This window comes from Brassica oleracea, chromosome C9 (genome assembly GCF_000695525.1).
Source record: "Brassica oleracea var. oleracea cultivar TO1000 chromosome C9, BOL, whole genome shotgun sequence".
Taxonomy (NCBI): domain Eukaryota; kingdom Viridiplantae; phylum Streptophyta; class Magnoliopsida; order Brassicales; family Brassicaceae; genus Brassica; species Brassica oleracea.
The window spans coordinates 46,342,658-46,361,047 of NC_027756.1; the positions used below are offsets into that span (position 1 = coordinate 46,342,658).

Genomic DNA, 18,390 nt, shown 5'->3' on the forward strand with positions numbered 1-18,390 from the left:
CTTCCTTTCATCCATTCCCACCAGAAAAGCCATCTACTTCTACTACTCACAGCCCTTCTGTTCCCCCACTGGAACAAAATAACTCCCTCCCTTTAACTCTTTCAAAGCCTCTCCCCGCCTCTCCTGACCCTATCCCTCGACCATCTCTGAAACGGTCTCGTTCATCTCCTACTCTTTCTCCTCCTCTCCTTTCAAACACAAAACCAAATCCATTTGTCCCTCTTTCATCTGACCCAGTTCAAACCCTTCTATTCTCCCAAAACCCTTTTGCACCCCTCTCCTCTGACCCTTCTCCCCTCCTTACAAACTGCCCTGATACGGCCATGTTACCTGATCCTTGCCCCTCAAGCAAGGACACCCCTTTTTCTTCCTAATGAGTGTGAAACTCTTTTTTTGAAACCTTAGAGGTCTAAATGACCCGGGTAAACATCAGATTTTTGTAAATTTGCTTCTTAATCATAGACCTCTTTTTGGCGCCCTTTTAGAATCTCATGTAAAAGAACTTTCCCTGCCCCCTTTGATGACTAAGATTTGCCCAGCCTGGAACTATGTCTCCAACCATGCCTCTGATGATGATGGCAGAATAATAATCATCTGGAAAGACCCTCTTGTCATTCAAGTTGTTCATCAGAGCAGGCAAAGCCTCACTTGTCTTGTCACCATCCCAAATAAAGACCCATTCTACTACACCGCTGTCTATGCCTCAAACCTAGCTGAGGAGCGCATCGAGTTGTGGACAGAAATGTTTCAACTTCACAGTTCTTTTGATCTTCAAAGCAAAGCTTGGTTTGTTGGGGGAGATTTCAACCAGATCATAAGAGCTACAAAACACTCTTCTCCAACTGTAATATCTCAAGATTATCAAATGTACTTGTTACAAGATTCTCTCCTTCAAACCGGTCTATTTGATTTGCGCTACTATGGAGCTTCCCACTCTTGGAAAAATAACCAGCCTGATATGCCCATAGCAAAGAAGCTTGACAAACAGTTACTGAACAACTTAGCCATCTCTTCCTTTCCCCATGTTGTTGCTACCTTCCTCCCACCTTCCATCTCAGACCATGCCCCATGTTTGCTTGACCTAGCCTATCAGTTACCTAAAGCCGGTACCCAACCCTTCAAATTCCAAAACTATCTAACCAAACATCCAAACTTCACTCAGCTGGTAATGGACGCGTGGACTCAAGCCGGAAACAGTTGCTGCTCCCTTGCGGACCTGTGTTGGAAACTAAAGAGCATCAAAACAGATTTGAAACTTCTAAACAAAAACAATTTTTCTAAAATACAAGAGAGAGTGTCAGAAACTCACCGTTTGTTAGAAATTGTGCAGGTGCAAGCTCTTCATACCCCAACTACTAAGCTATTTCAGGAGGAGAGAGACCTAAATGAGAGATGGCTATTTCTAAGGCAGATAGAGGAGTGTTTCTTCCTTCAAAAATCCATAATCAATTGGTTAAGAGAAGGTGACTTGAACACTACCTACTTCCATAGGATCTGTCAAGTGCGGGCCAGCTACAATGCGATACGATCCTTCCCCACAGCCTCAGGCATTCTCATTACTGACCCTCTTCAGATGAGTCAACTGGCAATTGCTCATTTCCAAGAAGTCCTCGGTCCTCTACATCATCACCGTCCTCCCATTGTCTCTCACCTATCATGGTTCCAGCAACTATCTCCCTACTCTGTCTCAGAACAACAAGCAAATCTCATGACTACAATGCCGACAGCGGTGGAAATAAAGAATTTGTTCTTCAAGCTAAACCCTAATAAGGCGCCTGGCCCAGATGGCCTCACCTCTAGTTTCTTCAAAGCTTCCTGGGAAATTATAGGTGAGGAGGTGATTGTTGCGGTTCAAAACTTCTTCACCACCTCTTTCCTCCCTACTTCAGCAAATGCAACAATCCTTTCTCTCGTTCCAAAATTTCCGGGTGCTTCAAAAATCACAGACTACCGCCCCATCTCCTGCCTCAATACAGTCTATAAAGTGATTTCTCGACTCCTAGTCTCCAGTCTCAAGTCGATCCTGCCTCTTTTCATCTTGCCTTCACAGACTGCGTTTGTAAAGGATCGACTGTTACTGGAGAACACGGTGCTTGCAAGTGAACTAGTAAATGGCTATCATAAAAAGAAATGCAGTAAGAGAATCACCATCAAAGTTGATATAGCGAAAGCTTTTGACACTTTATCATGGGATTTCTTGTTCTCATGCCTTGAAAGTTTGCATGTTCCTGCTCTATTCCGGTCCTGGCTCAAGGCGTGTATCTGCAAAACCAGTTTCATGGTGGGTTATAATGGGACGGTTAATGGCTATTTCAAGGGTAAACGAGGGCTTCGGCAAGGAGACCCGTTGTCTCCTTATCTATTTGTCATGGCTATGAACTACCTCTCTCTAATGCTAAACCAAGCAGCTGTGGAAAACAAAATCAACTACCACCCGAAATGCAATAAAATGAAGCTTACCCATCTCTCGTTTGCGGATGACCTTCTGATTTTTGTTGATGGCTCCATAGAATCAGTACAAAGCGTCCTACAGGTACTCCGGGAATTTGAGTTAAGATCAGGTCTTGCGGTGAGCTTCCAGAAGACAAGTTTCTACTCCTCGGGCTTGTCTGAACAGGAGAATGATGTGATAAAAGCCTCCACAGGTATTACCCATGTAGAGCTCCCCTTCCGTTACTTGGGTGTTCCACTAAACTCTAGAAAGTTGTCTCTCCCGAACTGCCAGCCGTTAATCCAGCAAGTCAAATCACGACTTTCCTCCTGGTCAGTGAAGACTCTCTCTTTCTCGGGTCGGCTGCTTCTTATAAAGACAGTGATAGCGGGAATCATGACCTTCTGGTGCTCTGCCTATATACTCCCTAAAGCCTGCATTAATAAGATCAACTCTTTATGTAACCATTTTCTTTGGAAAGGGAGCTTAGAAGGTCATCATACAACTAGAGTAGCGTGGGACACAGTTACTCTAACTATAGAGCAAGGGGGATTGGGAATCAAGGATCTCCTAACCTGGAACAAAGCGTGTTGCCTACGCCTCATTTGGATGATCTTCTTCAGGGAGGACTCAATGTGGGTGATCTGGTTTAAAGAAGTAATCCTCAAAGGCTCATTGCACAACTACTGGACAATTAAGCCAAGCCAATCTCACTCCTGGTTAGTAAACAAATTGATAAAGCTTCGACCTATTATCTTTCCCCTCATTAAGCTGAGGCTAGAAAATGGAAGATCGACTTTATTCTGGCATCATAATTGGGCTCCAATGGGTTGCATTACCGCTATCACGTCTTCCTCCAACTCGAGACTTGGTATTCCGCATAAAGCAACGGTTGCTTTGCTATATCGGAATGGGAACTGGTATCTGCCACCTGCAAGGTCGGAAGCAACGCTTGAGTTATACACTTTCCTTACACCGGTGGAGCTGTCTGAGAATGAAGATGTTTATGAATGGGACCTTCAAGGAACAAATGGAGATAAATATAAAACTGGAGCGGTCTACACTTACATCAGAGGAGAAATAGAGATCAAAAGATGGACTAAGATGATTTGGTTTCCTCATGCTATTCCACGCCACTCTTTCCACGCTTGGCTAGTCTATTTGAATCGTTGTCCAACAAAGGATCGAATGAGAAGCTGGGGTCTTCAGGTGGATCAAACTTGTGTGCTATGCAACATGCACCCAGAGTCTCGCAATCATCTCTTTTTCGATTGCGCTTTCAACTTTGAACTATGTGTGGGAGCAAACAGTAGCACAGATGGGTTTCCTAAGGGGTGGAAAAGCGGTTACATTGATCTCCCTCCTCGTTTGGTAAGCTACTCTCTATTGGATTTGGAATGTAATATTTTCTTTTTTTTAGCTAATCAAATGAAAGTCATCTTACAAAAAAAAACATTAGTTTGAAATTCTGCATGATTCGAACAGAGTATTTTATCTACCTAGCTTGCCCTTTGGGATTACTCTGTAGCCAACAATATGTTTTATATGTTTTAGGTGCAATTTGCAGTTTTTTTTCTTCCTTATTAGAAAAAGTCGAAAATTTAGTATGGGGGCAAGAAATAAAAGAAGGAATATGATTCGGAATCGTTTGTGGGAACACGCGTTTCTCGGTCGCGGATTTAAGCATTTTTTGTGCTGACGCCCGTTCGTCTTTATCAATCTCAACTTTCTTTTTTGGATCAATCTCATTCCTCCACGTCGTTATATAGATAGGTAAATACACCAGTAAACGAACATGTGTAAAAAAGTATTCTGAGCATCTCTCTTTTATAATTGAAAAGGAGATTTATTTTCTTAGAATATTTAAGTTTAGAGGTGCACAAAAAAAAGAAGAAGAATATTTAAGTTTAGATTAGATGAATGCAACTTGAGTTGCAAGAGCAACCGCACAAGTTACACGGACAACCGTACATGGCAAATTGGCAATATGTGACGCGACGACCCGTCCTCGCGATTTTATAATCATCATCGACAATGCATTATTAACTGAATTTACTAGCTATATTTTTTTTCATTTTTTTTTGCTTAAATTTACTAGCTATCTTTTTTTTTAAACTTAGTTTACTAGTTATAATTTAATCTGACAGTTTTATAAACAAAACTTTTAAACCATAAAGTATGGCATACATGTTTACGACATTCAAATTGCATGGCAGAGTAATGACACCTTTGGTTATAATATATGTATTGTACTTAATGTAGATAGTTGACATTCTTTTCCTACTTTTAATAATTTATTAGTAATATTATCCTATATATTCTGATACACTTTTTACTATATGTACTAATAGAACAACCTAAACCAGCGGCCTTGGGCTAGTGGTACTTGAGGGGAAAACCCCCAATACGGTACCCGCAGTTCGAATCCCGCTGGTCATCCGAGCTAGGGTTAAATCCCAAGAATACGTGGAGTACCGTGGGCCTCGCGGAAATAGTCGGTTGACCACGGTCGCCGGAAACCCGCGGTTACCTAAAAAAAAAAAAACAACGTAACTTGAAAACTATTAACAATTAACTCAGGTATTTGTGTGCAACCAATGGTTTTTGGTCTCTCTAAACTTAATTCATAGATAGGCGCCTGTTTTAAACCAAAATTTTTAGTACGTAATCACATAGCTCTAAAAGTTAATTTGAAAAGTGTTGAATAAGTTATATATAGAGAATAGGTGTGCTCTATTTTACCAAAAATAAAAGGGAAAAGAAAGCATTGTAGGGATTCCGATATATATGCATGCATGAACCCAAATAATGTGGCCATTGGTCTTCTAGCAGGCCAAACTGTGAGGTCCAAGAGTCGTACATGCAACCATCAGCGAATCTATTAATTTTAATCGTAGTCTGACATGTGATATATATACTATATATATCTCTATATATAATAGATATTTATTTATTTGTATATGCCTTAGGTGTATATATATGTACGCAAGTCTAGAAGGGAGCATCTACAGTTTGAAAAAGGTTCGTTAATTTATTTATTGGATAGTCATCAGCCCCCCCCCCCCAAGTTCCAAACAATTGATTCAAAAGAAGAACTAGACAAGGGTAAAAGACCTTATGCGTTAAATGTTAAAAATATATTAGATAGGGCTACAAAATTCAAGGTTTACAAGTAAGGATGAAACAATTGCATGGGTTACGTCCAAAGCATTGTAGAGTTTTCTTAACTATATGATAATTGAACCTGCATTTTTTCATTTCCTTTTCGAGTGACACAAAATATAGCAACAGTAACCCTAATCGAAATGTATTTCGGAAAATCATCAAAAACCAGTCATGTCACCTTTTGCAATAATTCTGTTGAGAGTCGAATCGAGACCACTGCAATGGAATGGACCGTCTAGGTCACGTATCTTATCCGACACCATGGGACCATCTAGCATATCTAAACTGGATTTTTTTCTTCTTATCGCTGCTGCATGTTTCCTCACATCTCAAAGATCATGGGTTATATATCCATATTTGGTGTTTATGTGCATGAACATGCTAAACAACATTACTAAAAAACATTTAGATTGATTCTTAGGTATGTTAATAAACCAATGAACCATGTTCTGCCAATCTGTATATTTCCAAACGAATGATAGAAACTAATTACACCACATGTTGCATGGGAATCAACTATTGAAACGAGCCGGGACCTCGAGGACATGCCCATATGTATAAGTATTTGTTATTACTTTCATACGTATTCTCGATTTGTGTCCCTAAAATTCGATGGTTGGCCACCATAAAATTAAAGCGAATTAAGTGCTTAGCTCATATATAGAATCCATTTCTTTCTCTCTTCCTCTCTCTTATAGTTGCTACAAAATAAGCTTTTACTTAGTTGAGAAATGTGGAAATGGCGAGTCGAGAATAGAATCCTCACGTAGAAGAAGAAGGGGACGTGCCTTAAAGAAAAAGAGACCTTATTTAGAATAACTACTTCTCCTGTTCTCCAACTCATAAGATGCCTCTTTGATAAGCTTTACATATTCCAATTTTAATTTGTTCGAGAAAGAGGTTAACATATTTCAAGCCTTGGAATAATTATGCTTGCAAAGATTGAATTAGGAAGCTTGGATGTTTCTGAATTGTAGAACTTTATTTGATTATAAGTGGACGCTATTTGGCGATAATCCGAGGCTGCATGAAATAGACTTAAACATGAACTGATTAATTATGGTACTGTCACTAGGTTGATTACATTGCCGGATTGGTATGCATGTTTTTGTTTATCGTTTTTTATTTAAATGATGAAAACATTCTTTTAATACCTTGTTGAGCCACAACAAGCTTATATTAGGCTATATATACTAGAGAACAATGTAAACATATACTTTAATAGTTTTTTATTTATCGTTTTGTTTATCGTTTTTTATTCTCATGCATTTTAATAGAAAATATTTTAGCAAAAAAAAAAATGTAAACATATACTTGCTTTTTTAATCAATGATTTGTGATTGTTTTATCTTAATTGATATTGACCTATAGCTCGCTTTATGGAACCGTACGAGCTAAGGACATTCTCATCTTTAGCCATACATATGCATATATGGACAACTAAAAGAAACGATTTCTCGGAGGGTTGGTGACAGCAATCTCCAGCACTCTGTTCCAAACGACGGCACCGCCTGTTTTGTGGATTCCTCTTCGTGCTGTCGGTGAAGCGATTTCGAACGGACTAGCGGTTACGTGGATGCATTTCTCAGTGATGGTCTTGATGATTAAGTCTCTCGGAAGCTGTAGGTTATCTCGTTGCTTCAAGGTTTGAGCCGCCTTTTTCTTTGGGAGCTCGCGGCAACCGGGGTCTCGCTCCTCTCATTCTTTCCCTTGGGGCATCAACGCTTTGCTATCTCTAGTTCGCATGAAGGACCTTAGTCTGTAAACTTAGAATAGGCTTGTTCAAGATGCTCTGTTTAGTTTATTTTCTTCATTCTGTTTTTTGTCTCCTCTGTCCTTCTGTAAAAAATTAAAAGTTTGGTAATATAATTTTAACATTTTACCAAAAAAAAAAAAAAAAACTAAAAGAAACGATAAAACTTTTGGAAATCATTAGATTCTCAATACTTACATTCCGTGATCCAAAAATAAAATTGAGCTGGTGTCGCTTTCGGACACGATATCGTTAGAAACGAAATCCAAACATCTTGTCCGATCTGATCCACTAATCATCGTATTCGCTGCCTCTATATAACTATATAAACAAAGACTTCTCACCAATTTCATATCCACACACAACATTCTCACAAAACCTTATTCTCCGAGTCGAATCAAGAGTTTCATTATTTAAACCTTTACAAAAAAAATTTGTTTGATATTTCTTTCGCCCGTAAAACATATAGATATTGATTCATACTCATAAACCTATTCCAATTGTAAAACAAAGAAACAAAAACTAAACAGTTTGATTTTAGCTGTGTGATACCATATAAGACTAGCAATGGAGATGGTCACGAGGATGGTTTTGGAGAGACCAGTGGTGATATACAGCAAAAGCTTATGTTGTATGTCCCACACGGTCAAGACATTGCTCTGCGATTTCGGAGCGAATCCAGCCGTTTACGAGCTAGATGAGGTATCAAGAGGGAGGGAGATTGAGCAGGCCTTGTTGAGGCTTGGGTGTAGCCCAGCGGTTCCAGCGGTTTTTATTGGAGGAGAGTTAGTTGGTGGAGCCAACGAGGTCATGAGTCTTCACCTTAACGGCTCATTGATCCCTATGCTTAAGAGGGCTGGTGCATTGTGGGTTTGACTTACTATATTTATCTATAGTTACTTAACACTATATAAGATATAGTTACTTAACATTACGTTAAGTACGCAGAATAATGTTTTTTGTTTAAATTTCAGACACATCTATGATAGTTGACATGGTGATCATATGAGTCCATGTAAGATCACTAATCAGGGTGTTGTCTTTTAATTGTTTTTGAGCTTATATCAGTTAAAAATGTTCGAGTTTATATGAACTTGTAACAAAATATATTGACCTGAAGGATGTAATATATTAATTAGAGAGAATTATAGTTTTTTTTTCTAACGAAGATAACTATAATATATACTCTCTCCGTTTCACAGATATACACTTTAATGTTAGCTTTATTTCAAAAAAAAAATTTAATTGAGAAAGAAAAAAGATTACAATGTTTGGTAGTGTATATTCACCTCTTTAATGAAACATTTTGGTCATTTTGATTCTTAGAGTCTATATTTTTGATAGAAACTTTTTTAGTGCTATCCTAGGATATTTCCCTTAAATAAAACATACTACTCCCTCCGTTTCATAAAAATGTCGCTTTGACATTTTTCACACATATTAAGAAAATGATTGAAATCCATTAAAGTTCTTATTAATTACACATATTCAACCAATAGTATTTGAGATAAATGAAATTATTTATAAAATCAATGCATTTGTAATTAGTTTTAAGCTGAAAATTGCATTGAAATTCTAAAATGACACTCTTTTTGTAACAAGAAAAAATACTAAAGTGACACTTAGGGCCTGACTGGTTCAAACGCAGCAGTTGCGGGAGTTTGCGGATGTGAGTGGTTACGGTTTCTAGCGGTTTTAAGAGATTTGTACGACTGGTTATGCAGTTAGAAATTAGTGCGTTTGCCGGATACTTATGATTGGTTAACTACCAAATATAGCAGCGGTTAAATAATACATTAACAATATTTACATTTTATATAATTATAAAAATATCAAAAAACATAACACTATAATAAATATAAAAATTATATTTAAAAAGTTATAGTTTTTAAAATTTTAAACTTATAGAAAATATTTTTATTTTTAAATTTTATAATATTAATTAAAATATACTACATTTTAGTACTTTTATAATTCCAATTTAAAATTTTATTGTTTTTTTTTTTGTATTTATATTGTTTAAAAAAAATATTATCCTCCCGTCCGTAACCGCAAACGTTAGCTGGAACCAACTCTTGAATTTATGAAGTTTAGAGCGGTTTGAAACGGTTTAGAACGGTTTGAGCGATTGTTGCAAAACGCCAACAACCGTTATGAACCGCAAAAACTGCATTTGCGAATGGCAGCGGGGGAAAGCAGTCATACGCTTAGTACGAGACATAAACTAAACAAAAGATTTTTCCATTTCTTAATACATGAAAAACACAAAAGACATGTGTTTAATTAGTAAGTAATCATATTATCGGTTAGAGAGAAAACAAAAATCAGAAAATAATTAATTTAAATTCCGGGGAGAAGCGAAGGTTGGGTGGGACCCACAAAGGCGTCCCAACTCGCAAGCATTGCATTGAATGCAGTGTTTTTAAAATCGGACCGACCCGATGGTTGGACCGGGTTTGACCTTGAACCGGTTATATAGCCGGGTTGGTCTAGTAATTGGTTTGATCATGAACCGGCCACATAGCCGGATTATATTTCAAAGTTATTAAACCAATAAAAACCACTTAAACTATCGAAAATCTATAAACCATCCATATAAACAAGAAACTAATTTATATTTATAATATTTTATGTTCAAAATTGATTTATATTTTAACTATGCATCATGTTTACTAATATTATTTTTATATTTACATACTAAAAAAATATCAAACCATATTATTGAACCAGGTTTGATCCGGTCGAACCATATTGAACCGTGACCCAAAATATTTCCGGTTCAGCTTCCGGTCCGGTTTTAAAAACACTGATTGAATGTCATCGGCGAACAAAAATTCGGTTAGAGAGAAAACAAAAATCAGAAAATAATTAATTTAAATTCCGGGGAGAAGCGAAGGTTGGGTGGGACCCACAAAGGCGTCGCAACTCGCAAGCATTGCATTGAATGTCATCGGCGAACTCAAATCACAACTTAGCAGAAACAGACAAAACATGTCGCCATTAACTCAACGGAACCTTTGCATCAAAAACATCACACTTTATGACACAACACAACACAACACAACCCGCTCTATTGTCTCGAGCGGCCAAGTTAGTCCAGATCGTGTACAAGATTCGGTTTTTCTCATTTTTTACCGTTTAAAGACACGAACTTGGGTCCCATATTATTACTTAAAGACAAGAACTTTATGTGCTTCCGTAAGCATATATATCAATTTACCCTCTCCAATCATTCATCTACGCCAGCTTGCTACTACTTAATACGACGTCGTATTAGTACGTTTCGAAGCTGTGGATATATATGGCTATGGTGGTTGTTGTTCCTCTCTCTAGAAAGTAGAAACTGATTCTATTCTCTTCCTCTCTTTACTGGAATTTTCTCGACTAAACAAACAGGTGAGCTCTTCTGGGTGTTAAGTAGATCTCTGTTTTGTCAGATTTGGGTCGGCTTCTGAAACTTAGATTCGTCTTAACAAGTCAAGGACGGATTCCTCACAGATTGCTTGCTCTTGAGCATGTCTGGATTGATGACAATGTAGCTAATTTTATTTTATTTTATTTTTTAGGGTTTGTGAAAAAAGTTGTAAGAAAATGTTCAGCTTTTCAAAGAGGCGCATGAAGCTTGGCAGGTTAGTCTTCTTTTCTTACTCTCATCTGTAGATCAGATCACCTTTTTGGGTCTCCATCGGTTTTCTTAAAGCTGTGAACTTTTTTCATACTACCTTTTTTTTTTTTATAATCGATTATTTTATGAATCACCCTTTTGGAGAATCTTGTTTAAGCTTACTGTAAAAGCAACTCCCTTTTAGTACTATTGAAGTAAAGTTTAATCTTACTTCTTCTCAGTTTAGGGGTTTCTATTTTTAGATCAGACTGTTCTGTTCTTCTTCTCTTAAACATTGGATGTAATTTGATCAGAGTTAAGGTACAGCTCTCGGATTCTGCTCAAGGCACTAAGAGTCCTTTGCGTGTGACCAAACGCGTTGATAACTCTACTGTAAGCTAATATACATAAAAAGACACAATTGTTTGGTAACATTTTTGACTGTTATCTGATTTTGTAAAAAAACATGTCTGCAGAATGAAGCTGCTGCTTTGGCTGCAACTAGTCATTCTGATGAACTTGATTTCCAGCCTTCATCTGGTAACTCTGAAAACTGGATGGGCTTGTCTGTTGGTGGAGATAAACCAGCTCCACGCTTTAATGTAACGAGTTTCTCTCTGTTTCTAGTCATTAGCTTCTTAGCTGTTTTGTAAAGCTAATGGGTGACAAAAGAGTTGTTGTTTTTTTTATGACAGCATGCGGCGGCAGCTATTGGTAACAAAATGATAGTAGTTGGTGGTGAATCTGGTAATGGCTTGTTGGATGATGTTCAGGTAAAGATACGTTGGAGAATTAACTTATTTGGTTTAAAGGGATTGACATCCTCAGTGTTTTTGCAATTTGCAGGTGCTGAACTTTGATTCATTTACTTGGTCCACGGTGTCTTCAAAAGTGTACTTATCGCCAAGTAGTCTGCCTCTCATGATCCCTTCCTGGAAAGGCCATTGCTTGGTAATGTTGATTGTTTGTTTTGAGCAAAACATGTTTCTTGTTTTGTGGTTTTATATCTTTCGGTTTTGATTGTTTTTAATCAATGTGTTAGGTCTCTTGGGGTAAGAAAGTGCTATTGGTCGGTGGAAAAACAGATCCCAGCAGTGATAGAGTTTCAGGTTTCACATTTGTTGTTTAACATTCCAAAGATTTTTTTATGTTCAAACTCTGCTTAAGACGGTTTTGTATGTTTGAACACATTGCTTGCAGTTTGGTCATTTGATACTGAATCCGAATGCTGGTCACTAATGGATGCAAAGGGAGACATACCGGTATATTTTATAAGTCCTCTCAGTACTCATTTACAAGTTTGGTGGCTCGAAGAAACAAGTCTGATCCGGATAAGAAACTGCAGGTCAGCCGCAGTGGTCATACAGTGGTGAGGGCTAGCTCGGTACTGATCCTTTTCGGAGGTGAAGATTCTAAGAAGAGGAAACTAAATGATCTTCATATGTTTGATCTCAAATCATCTACATGGCTTCCTCTTAACTGCACGTGAGTTTTTTTCTTCTCCTTCTTCTAATGTCAGTTTACATGAAACTCTTTATTTTTCTTGACACGTTTTTTTTGCTTAATAATCAGAGGAACAAGGCCGTGTGCAAGATCAAATCATGTAGCCACGCTATTTGATGACAAAATTCTGTTTGTGTTTGGAGGTTCTGGCAAGAACAAAACACTTAGTGACTTATACTCACTCGACTTTGAAACCGTAATGCTTTTCACCGTAAACCTGTGTTTCTATCTTTCTTACTAGATTGAATATTATTCTTTTTCTTGACACTTAACATTTGTCATCAAGATGGTATGGTCAAGAATTAAGATTAGAGGGTTTCACCCGTCCCCAAGAGCTGGCAGTTGTGGAGTTCTTTGCGGTAATAAGTGGTATATAACCGGAGGTGGAAGCAGAAAGAAGAGTAAGTTTCTATACCTCGAAAACGCACTGAATCAAGTCAGATCTTACAAGTTTGCTTTGTTTTCACAGGACATGCAGAGACATTAGTCTTTGATATTCTAAAGGTCGAGTGGTCTGTGGCAAGCATCTCCTCTCAATCTTCCATCACAGCTAATAAGGTGCTTAAGTTTATAGCAGTGTTCTAAAATTTGGCCTAGGTGGTAAATCGGACTCAAACAAATTGGTTTTTCTTTACTGATTTTTTAAAAATCGGCTAGGAAAGCGCGTAATTACCGTCTAGCGATGTTTTTGACCATTGGTTTATAGTAGTAATAAACTCATATTTTCAAATTTTTTAGCAACAACTATCTTGTTGAAGCTCAGTTACTGTCTTGTGAAAATGTGTTGTATAGGGATTTAGTCTAGTTCTTCTGCAACACAAGGATAAAGACTTCCTTGTAGCTTTCGGAGGAACTAAAAAAGACCCTTCAAACCAGGTCTGAGCTCATATCAGTACATATGAAATGCAAAGTGTTTTGAATGCAAAGTCATGATTCTTTTCTACAAACAGGTGGAGGTTTTTACCATCGACAAGAACAAGAGTGAATCACCAACAACACACCATCAAACAACTTCCAAGAAGAACACTGGCCGGTTACTGTTTGGGAAACGATCTTCTTCCTCGGCTGTTTTAACCGTTGATGAATCTGTCAAGGCCTCTTCTCAGAGGCTGATTGATTCCGTTGCCAGACAGAAACTTGCTTCTGCCATTGAGGATCACGGTGGCTCCGGCAGAAGGTCTTTATCAGAGATTACTTTCGCTGATTATCATGCTCCATCTTCTGGAAACGTCTCTTTGCGCAAACAGTTCAGCACAGAGGAAGAGTACAGAGCAGTAGTTGAACCACCTGCAAAGTCCTCAGAAGAAGAAAAGATTACAGATGAAGACAATGGAGGTGGAGCAAAGATCGCAGCAGAGAAAACACTATCTACTGTCTCTGACCGTGAACTCCACAAGCAAACCTCTGAATCGTTTCCTTTTGCACACATTGATGATGCATTGATATTCCCTGAAATGGATAATGCTGCCACTTTAGCATCATCATCGAGCGTGTACCAGTTCCACGAGGCAAAAATGACGGCTCTCATAAGAAGAAATGGGATTCTTGAAGGGCAGTTAGAAGCAGCGTTGGCCGGAAGAGAAGCGGCTGAGAGAAATGTGTCGGTTGCGTTGAGGAGCAAACAAGAGAGTGATAAGAAGCTCTCTGACGCCTTGAGAGATGTTGAGTTGCTTAAGGAGAAGCTCACCGGGCTAGAGTTAGCACAAGATGAAGCTAATAGTTTGTCAAACATGGTTCATTCCGACAATGTCAGGCTCGAGCATGATGTAGCGTTCCTAAGAGCTGTCCTAGACGATACACAGAAGGTAATAATAATCCTTGTATATATTATACAAGGTGAAGGATCAAAGTTTTAATAGCGTTTTGTTCGTCATCTGTTTTGTAGGAGTTGCAGTCAACAAGAGGTGTTCTTGCAGGAGAAAGAGCAAGAGCGTTTCAGTTGCAGGTTGAAGTGTTTCATCTGAAGCAAAGGCTACAGTCTCTGGAGAACAGAGCTGCTACACCAAGAAAGCCTTTCCATGTCTAAACACAGACCTGTTGTCTAGAGACAAGACAAGAACCTTTTAAGACTTGCATTTTGTAATATTCCCAAGAAACGAATGATAACCATCACAGTGTTTTGTGGATTAATGTAAAAAGAAATTCAAAAATCTCAAAAATCTAATCAGATTCCAAGCATAAGAAGACAAGTAATAATATTACATATCCATTTTCTTACCATATGATTAATCGTCAACGACTATCTTACAGAGAATACATTGATTAAAGGTCAGCAACTAATAAGCCTTTTACACAGAATACATACAAAAAACATCAGGGGTTGAGACTAGAGGAGACTTTTGGTCTTTCTCCGACCTATCTGGCCTACGATTAGCATTTTTTTAGTTATAGTCATAGACATGGAAAATAACATTATCACTGGGACTCTTCCTCAGGTGGTTCTTCCTCTTCTTGAAGAAGGTTCTCACGGTTGTCATGAGCCCAGAAGCCACGCACATCTATTAGCATGCTGGCAACAGTTCCACCTTGTTTACATCCCAAGAGATCATTCAGAGTGATCTTTAACGGGTCAGAAGGTTTCCCCATGTCCCAGATCTCGTCCCGAACGTCCTCTATGCACAGCTCATAGTTCCCACCTTCTATCCATTTCTTGTGAACATCTCTGCAGGTTTTTAACAGATGAGATTTGATAAGTTAAGAAGCATCACACACCAGGAGGGTGTCTTTTATTATGGAGCTAGTGTCTTTGCAGATAAGAGACTCGCGGAACAAAGCTCAGCTACCGCAAGCAGGAAAATGCAGAGAATTTTATTTAATATAGGAAGATTGTATCAGATAACATCACAAACTCTTTGATGCTCCCCTTCTTCACTTCCATGTCTTTTAAAAGAAAATCTACTAAAAACCAAATGGATTCAGTCACTTGATAGAGAGATTCATTTACCTGAAAAGAGAGTGAATATCAGCAGTGGTGAGGAAGCCTCTCCCTTGGAGATCAAGACAGCGGAATAAGTATGTCAAACCCTCTGGAGTGTCTTTGTTCTCCAAAGCAAGAACGAAATCTAGGAAGCTGTCGAAGTCCATCTCCCGGGAATTGACTCTGCTGCTTTTGCCACGGCGGACATGCTCATCAAACACTACAAAGAGTAAAGGATATGATGAACCTTTTCTTTAAAAAAAAAACCCTAGTTAGTTACTTCTAGAACTATAATTCAAACGTGTTTCGATCACCATTGGTGACTATCAGTACCATGAAAAGTATAAAATGACCAAAAAATGTTTGAAGTTTACCTCTTTCAATGAAAATCTCAGTTAGCGTCCCATCCGCGTATTCTTTAAGTTCTTGTTTGCTCAGCGATCCACTAGCATCTTTGTCAAACATATCTACATAAGAAAGATAAACTCTACATCAATTTTCTCCTGAGTTCTCTTTTCCGGATGCAGGTATTAAGAAAAAAACTGCACACTCACCACATACACGTTGAGCTGAAGTCAATGAGAACCAATTTTCAGCTTGTTCTGTCTCTGTGACTTCCTCCTCACTTTCCTAATGTAGAACACACGCGGAACAATCAGCTTCTGAAAGTGGAAAGCTATTTATGCTTGATCACAGAGTTGTATTTCACTAATCCTTCATCTAGACTGACCTGATGCAATTCCATTAGTTCCTGCAGACAATTACCGAGAAGTATCTTCTTAATACAGGCTTTTCCTGCACGCAAAAATAGATCACACACATTAAACACATGGCGATTAGATACTCTACTCATACTAGGTTAAGCAAATTTCTCATTGCTTCATAGTTATATATCTTTAGTTCCTACCTCGCCTATGAGGATCACAGAAGAAGAAAAACTTTTGAGCAGCTATGCGGCAATACATTTGTCTAAAGGTCTCCAGCATATCCCTCAACTGTGCCAAATTAGGGATTAAACCCATAATATAAGACTCCATCTCCTACAATAACATCAGGTATAGTATTTGTAAAGAAACATCAGATTAGAGTCAGCATGGTCCTTAATGCTTCTTTGGGGCAATTTAAAACTTTAAGCTTAGGGCCACTTGGGTACTTAGAAGGAAACCATCAGAGTCTTGATCATGCTCACTCATATCAATCCTAGCTTGTGTAAGCGACACCTGATAATCAGTGATGAACAAATGATTATCACAATAATCAAAGTGCAACTCAAAGATATCAAATGATAAAAAGGAAGATGACGATACCCACCGTGCGCAGCACATATAGATAGAAGGGTAAAATGGCAATCCTTCCAGCATCATCCTTCACAAACTTCATGAAATTGGATGGGCTGAAAAACTGACGACATTTGTTCAGTACATACAGAGGCAATGTGACAGAAGTCTTCATAGTTCATCTACATGGACACAGATTTAGCAATTATCAGAATCATTGGTTAACTTAGATACGCATAGTTTCAAAACTTTAAGCATGTACCTTTTCAGCACCAGTGGCATCATCAATCACACAATTTTCTCTCAAACAATTCCACAAAGCATCCAAATCATCGGAGTTTAACAAAAGATCCGACTGTTTCTGTGGAAATGAATCAACATAGTGAAATGAGCAAAGACATTAAACGTCTTCAAGCGGAGGCAGTGAAGAATCTATTATACCTTCAAGAAGCGGTATTTCGCAAGTTTTTGGAACCTTTGACTAATAGATCCTTCTTCTGGTTTCTCAACAAAGAATAAAGGAACAAAAGCTTATTGTATAATACGGAAAAAGGAAAACTAAGTGTGTAAGAATGCAAGATTTAATCAGGTGAAATGCAGAGACAAGACTATATCATCTTATAAAGTAAAGTGCCCATACCTTCTTGTAGAAACTAGGTATCGTGCCTGATTCTTGGCTTTTCAGTTGCTTTTCTTTAAATATCTCAAAAAAGATTCTCTTGATCTCAAGCTCTGCCAAAACAAACCCCAGCAAAAATCAAGACCCAGTCACTATTTAATTCATAGAAAGAGCTACATTTTTTTTTTTCAGAAAGTCAGGAACTTTACTCGTTTCGAACACACAACGAGCTCGAAAACGCGAATAAAAATTCAAACTTTGCTACGGGATAATGTAAGACAAAGGAGTTTATGGCAATACCCATTAGAGCTTCGGATCCTAATCCGGCGCCGGAATCTTCTTATGCGTCGGTGTATGATGGCTCTCGCCACCGCTAGATCCACTATGCATTTTGCTTCGAATCACGCAAATAGTCACAACCTAAAGTGAAGCAGAGAGTGAGAGCTGAATAGTTGAACCCTATAGAGCAGCTTTCAAACTTTTGAAAGGTGACTAAAGTAAATATAAGTCCTCGATTTTATTGTACTTTTGATTATCAGCCAATTACTTTATAAAAATCAAATTCTAGTATAGAATGTGTTAAAAGCCCATTAAATCATTTTCCCGGAAACAGAGCATATAACAAATAGCGTCAATATAAGCCCATTAGCTCTTTCTCAATAAATGTCCATTAGCTGTTTCTTGACTCCTCGAGCCCATAAACTATTATTATCGGAGAAAGTGAATTTGCTTACTTATCATGTTTTCCATGATTTTAGGACCAATCATTAGTTTACTTCAACAATTTTAATTAGACTGATTAAATTCATTGATATTTTAATGTATAATTATATAATTAATTGTTTAACTGATTAAAAATTCACATTAAAAAATTTATCTCAAAATAATAGAAAATGTGTTTGGAAAAAGAAAATAATTTCATATATTTACTAAGTTTTTATCTACATCTTTCTTTCTTATTTCTTATTAATTTTTATAATTAGTATTATATATACACATATAATAACTAGATTTATCATTATACTAAATATTTAAAATAGGCTTATAATAATATTTTAGTATAATAAATATTTATTTGTTTTTATTCAGTTGCAAGAACAACATATATTTGTTATTTAAGT

General features: G+C 37.7%; 2 protein-coding genes and 1 pseudogene across 3 annotated transcripts; 2 read left to right on the plus strand and 1 right to left on the minus strand.

Moving 5' to 3' along the window:
* The first annotated feature begins 7,714 nt into the window (after positions 1-7,714).
* On the plus strand, positions 7,715-8,513 carry LOC106315874 (monothiol glutaredoxin-S2). The gene has a single exon (XM_013753705.1). It carries the CDS (start codon positions 7,917-7,919, stop codon positions 8,223-8,225), a length of 309 nt encoding a protein of 102 aa, XP_013609159.1. The 5' UTR covers positions 7,715-7,916; the 3' UTR covers positions 8,226-8,513.
* A 1,913-nt stretch (positions 8,514-10,426) lies between these two features.
* Positions 10,427-14,620, plus strand: LOC106318723 (acyl-CoA-binding domain-containing protein 4). 2 transcript variants are annotated; one of them, XM_013756837.1, is made up of 15 exons: positions 10,427-10,745; positions 10,916-10,978; positions 11,268-11,346; positions 11,430-11,555; positions 11,649-11,726; positions 11,800-11,904; positions 11,996-12,062; positions 12,154-12,215; positions 12,299-12,438; positions 12,526-12,652; positions 12,743-12,857; positions 12,926-13,014; positions 13,249-13,332; positions 13,407-14,261; positions 14,351-14,620. In XM_013756837.1, exons 2-15 carry the CDS (start codon positions 10,941-10,943, stop codon positions 14,480-14,482), a joined length of 2,097 nt encoding a protein of 698 aa, XP_013612291.1. In that variant the 5' UTR covers positions 10,427-10,745; positions 10,916-10,940; the 3' UTR covers positions 14,483-14,620. The 2 variants fall into 2 exon arrangements, with proteins under 2 accessions (XP_013612291.1, XP_013612290.1); XM_013756836.1 differs by having other exon boundaries at positions 10,433-10,745; positions 14,342-14,620.
* Positions 14,621-14,671: 51 nt separating this feature from the next.
* On the minus strand, positions 14,672-17,770 carry LOC106318724 (annotated as a pseudogene).
* Between the last annotated feature and the right edge of the window lie 620 nt (positions 17,771-18,390).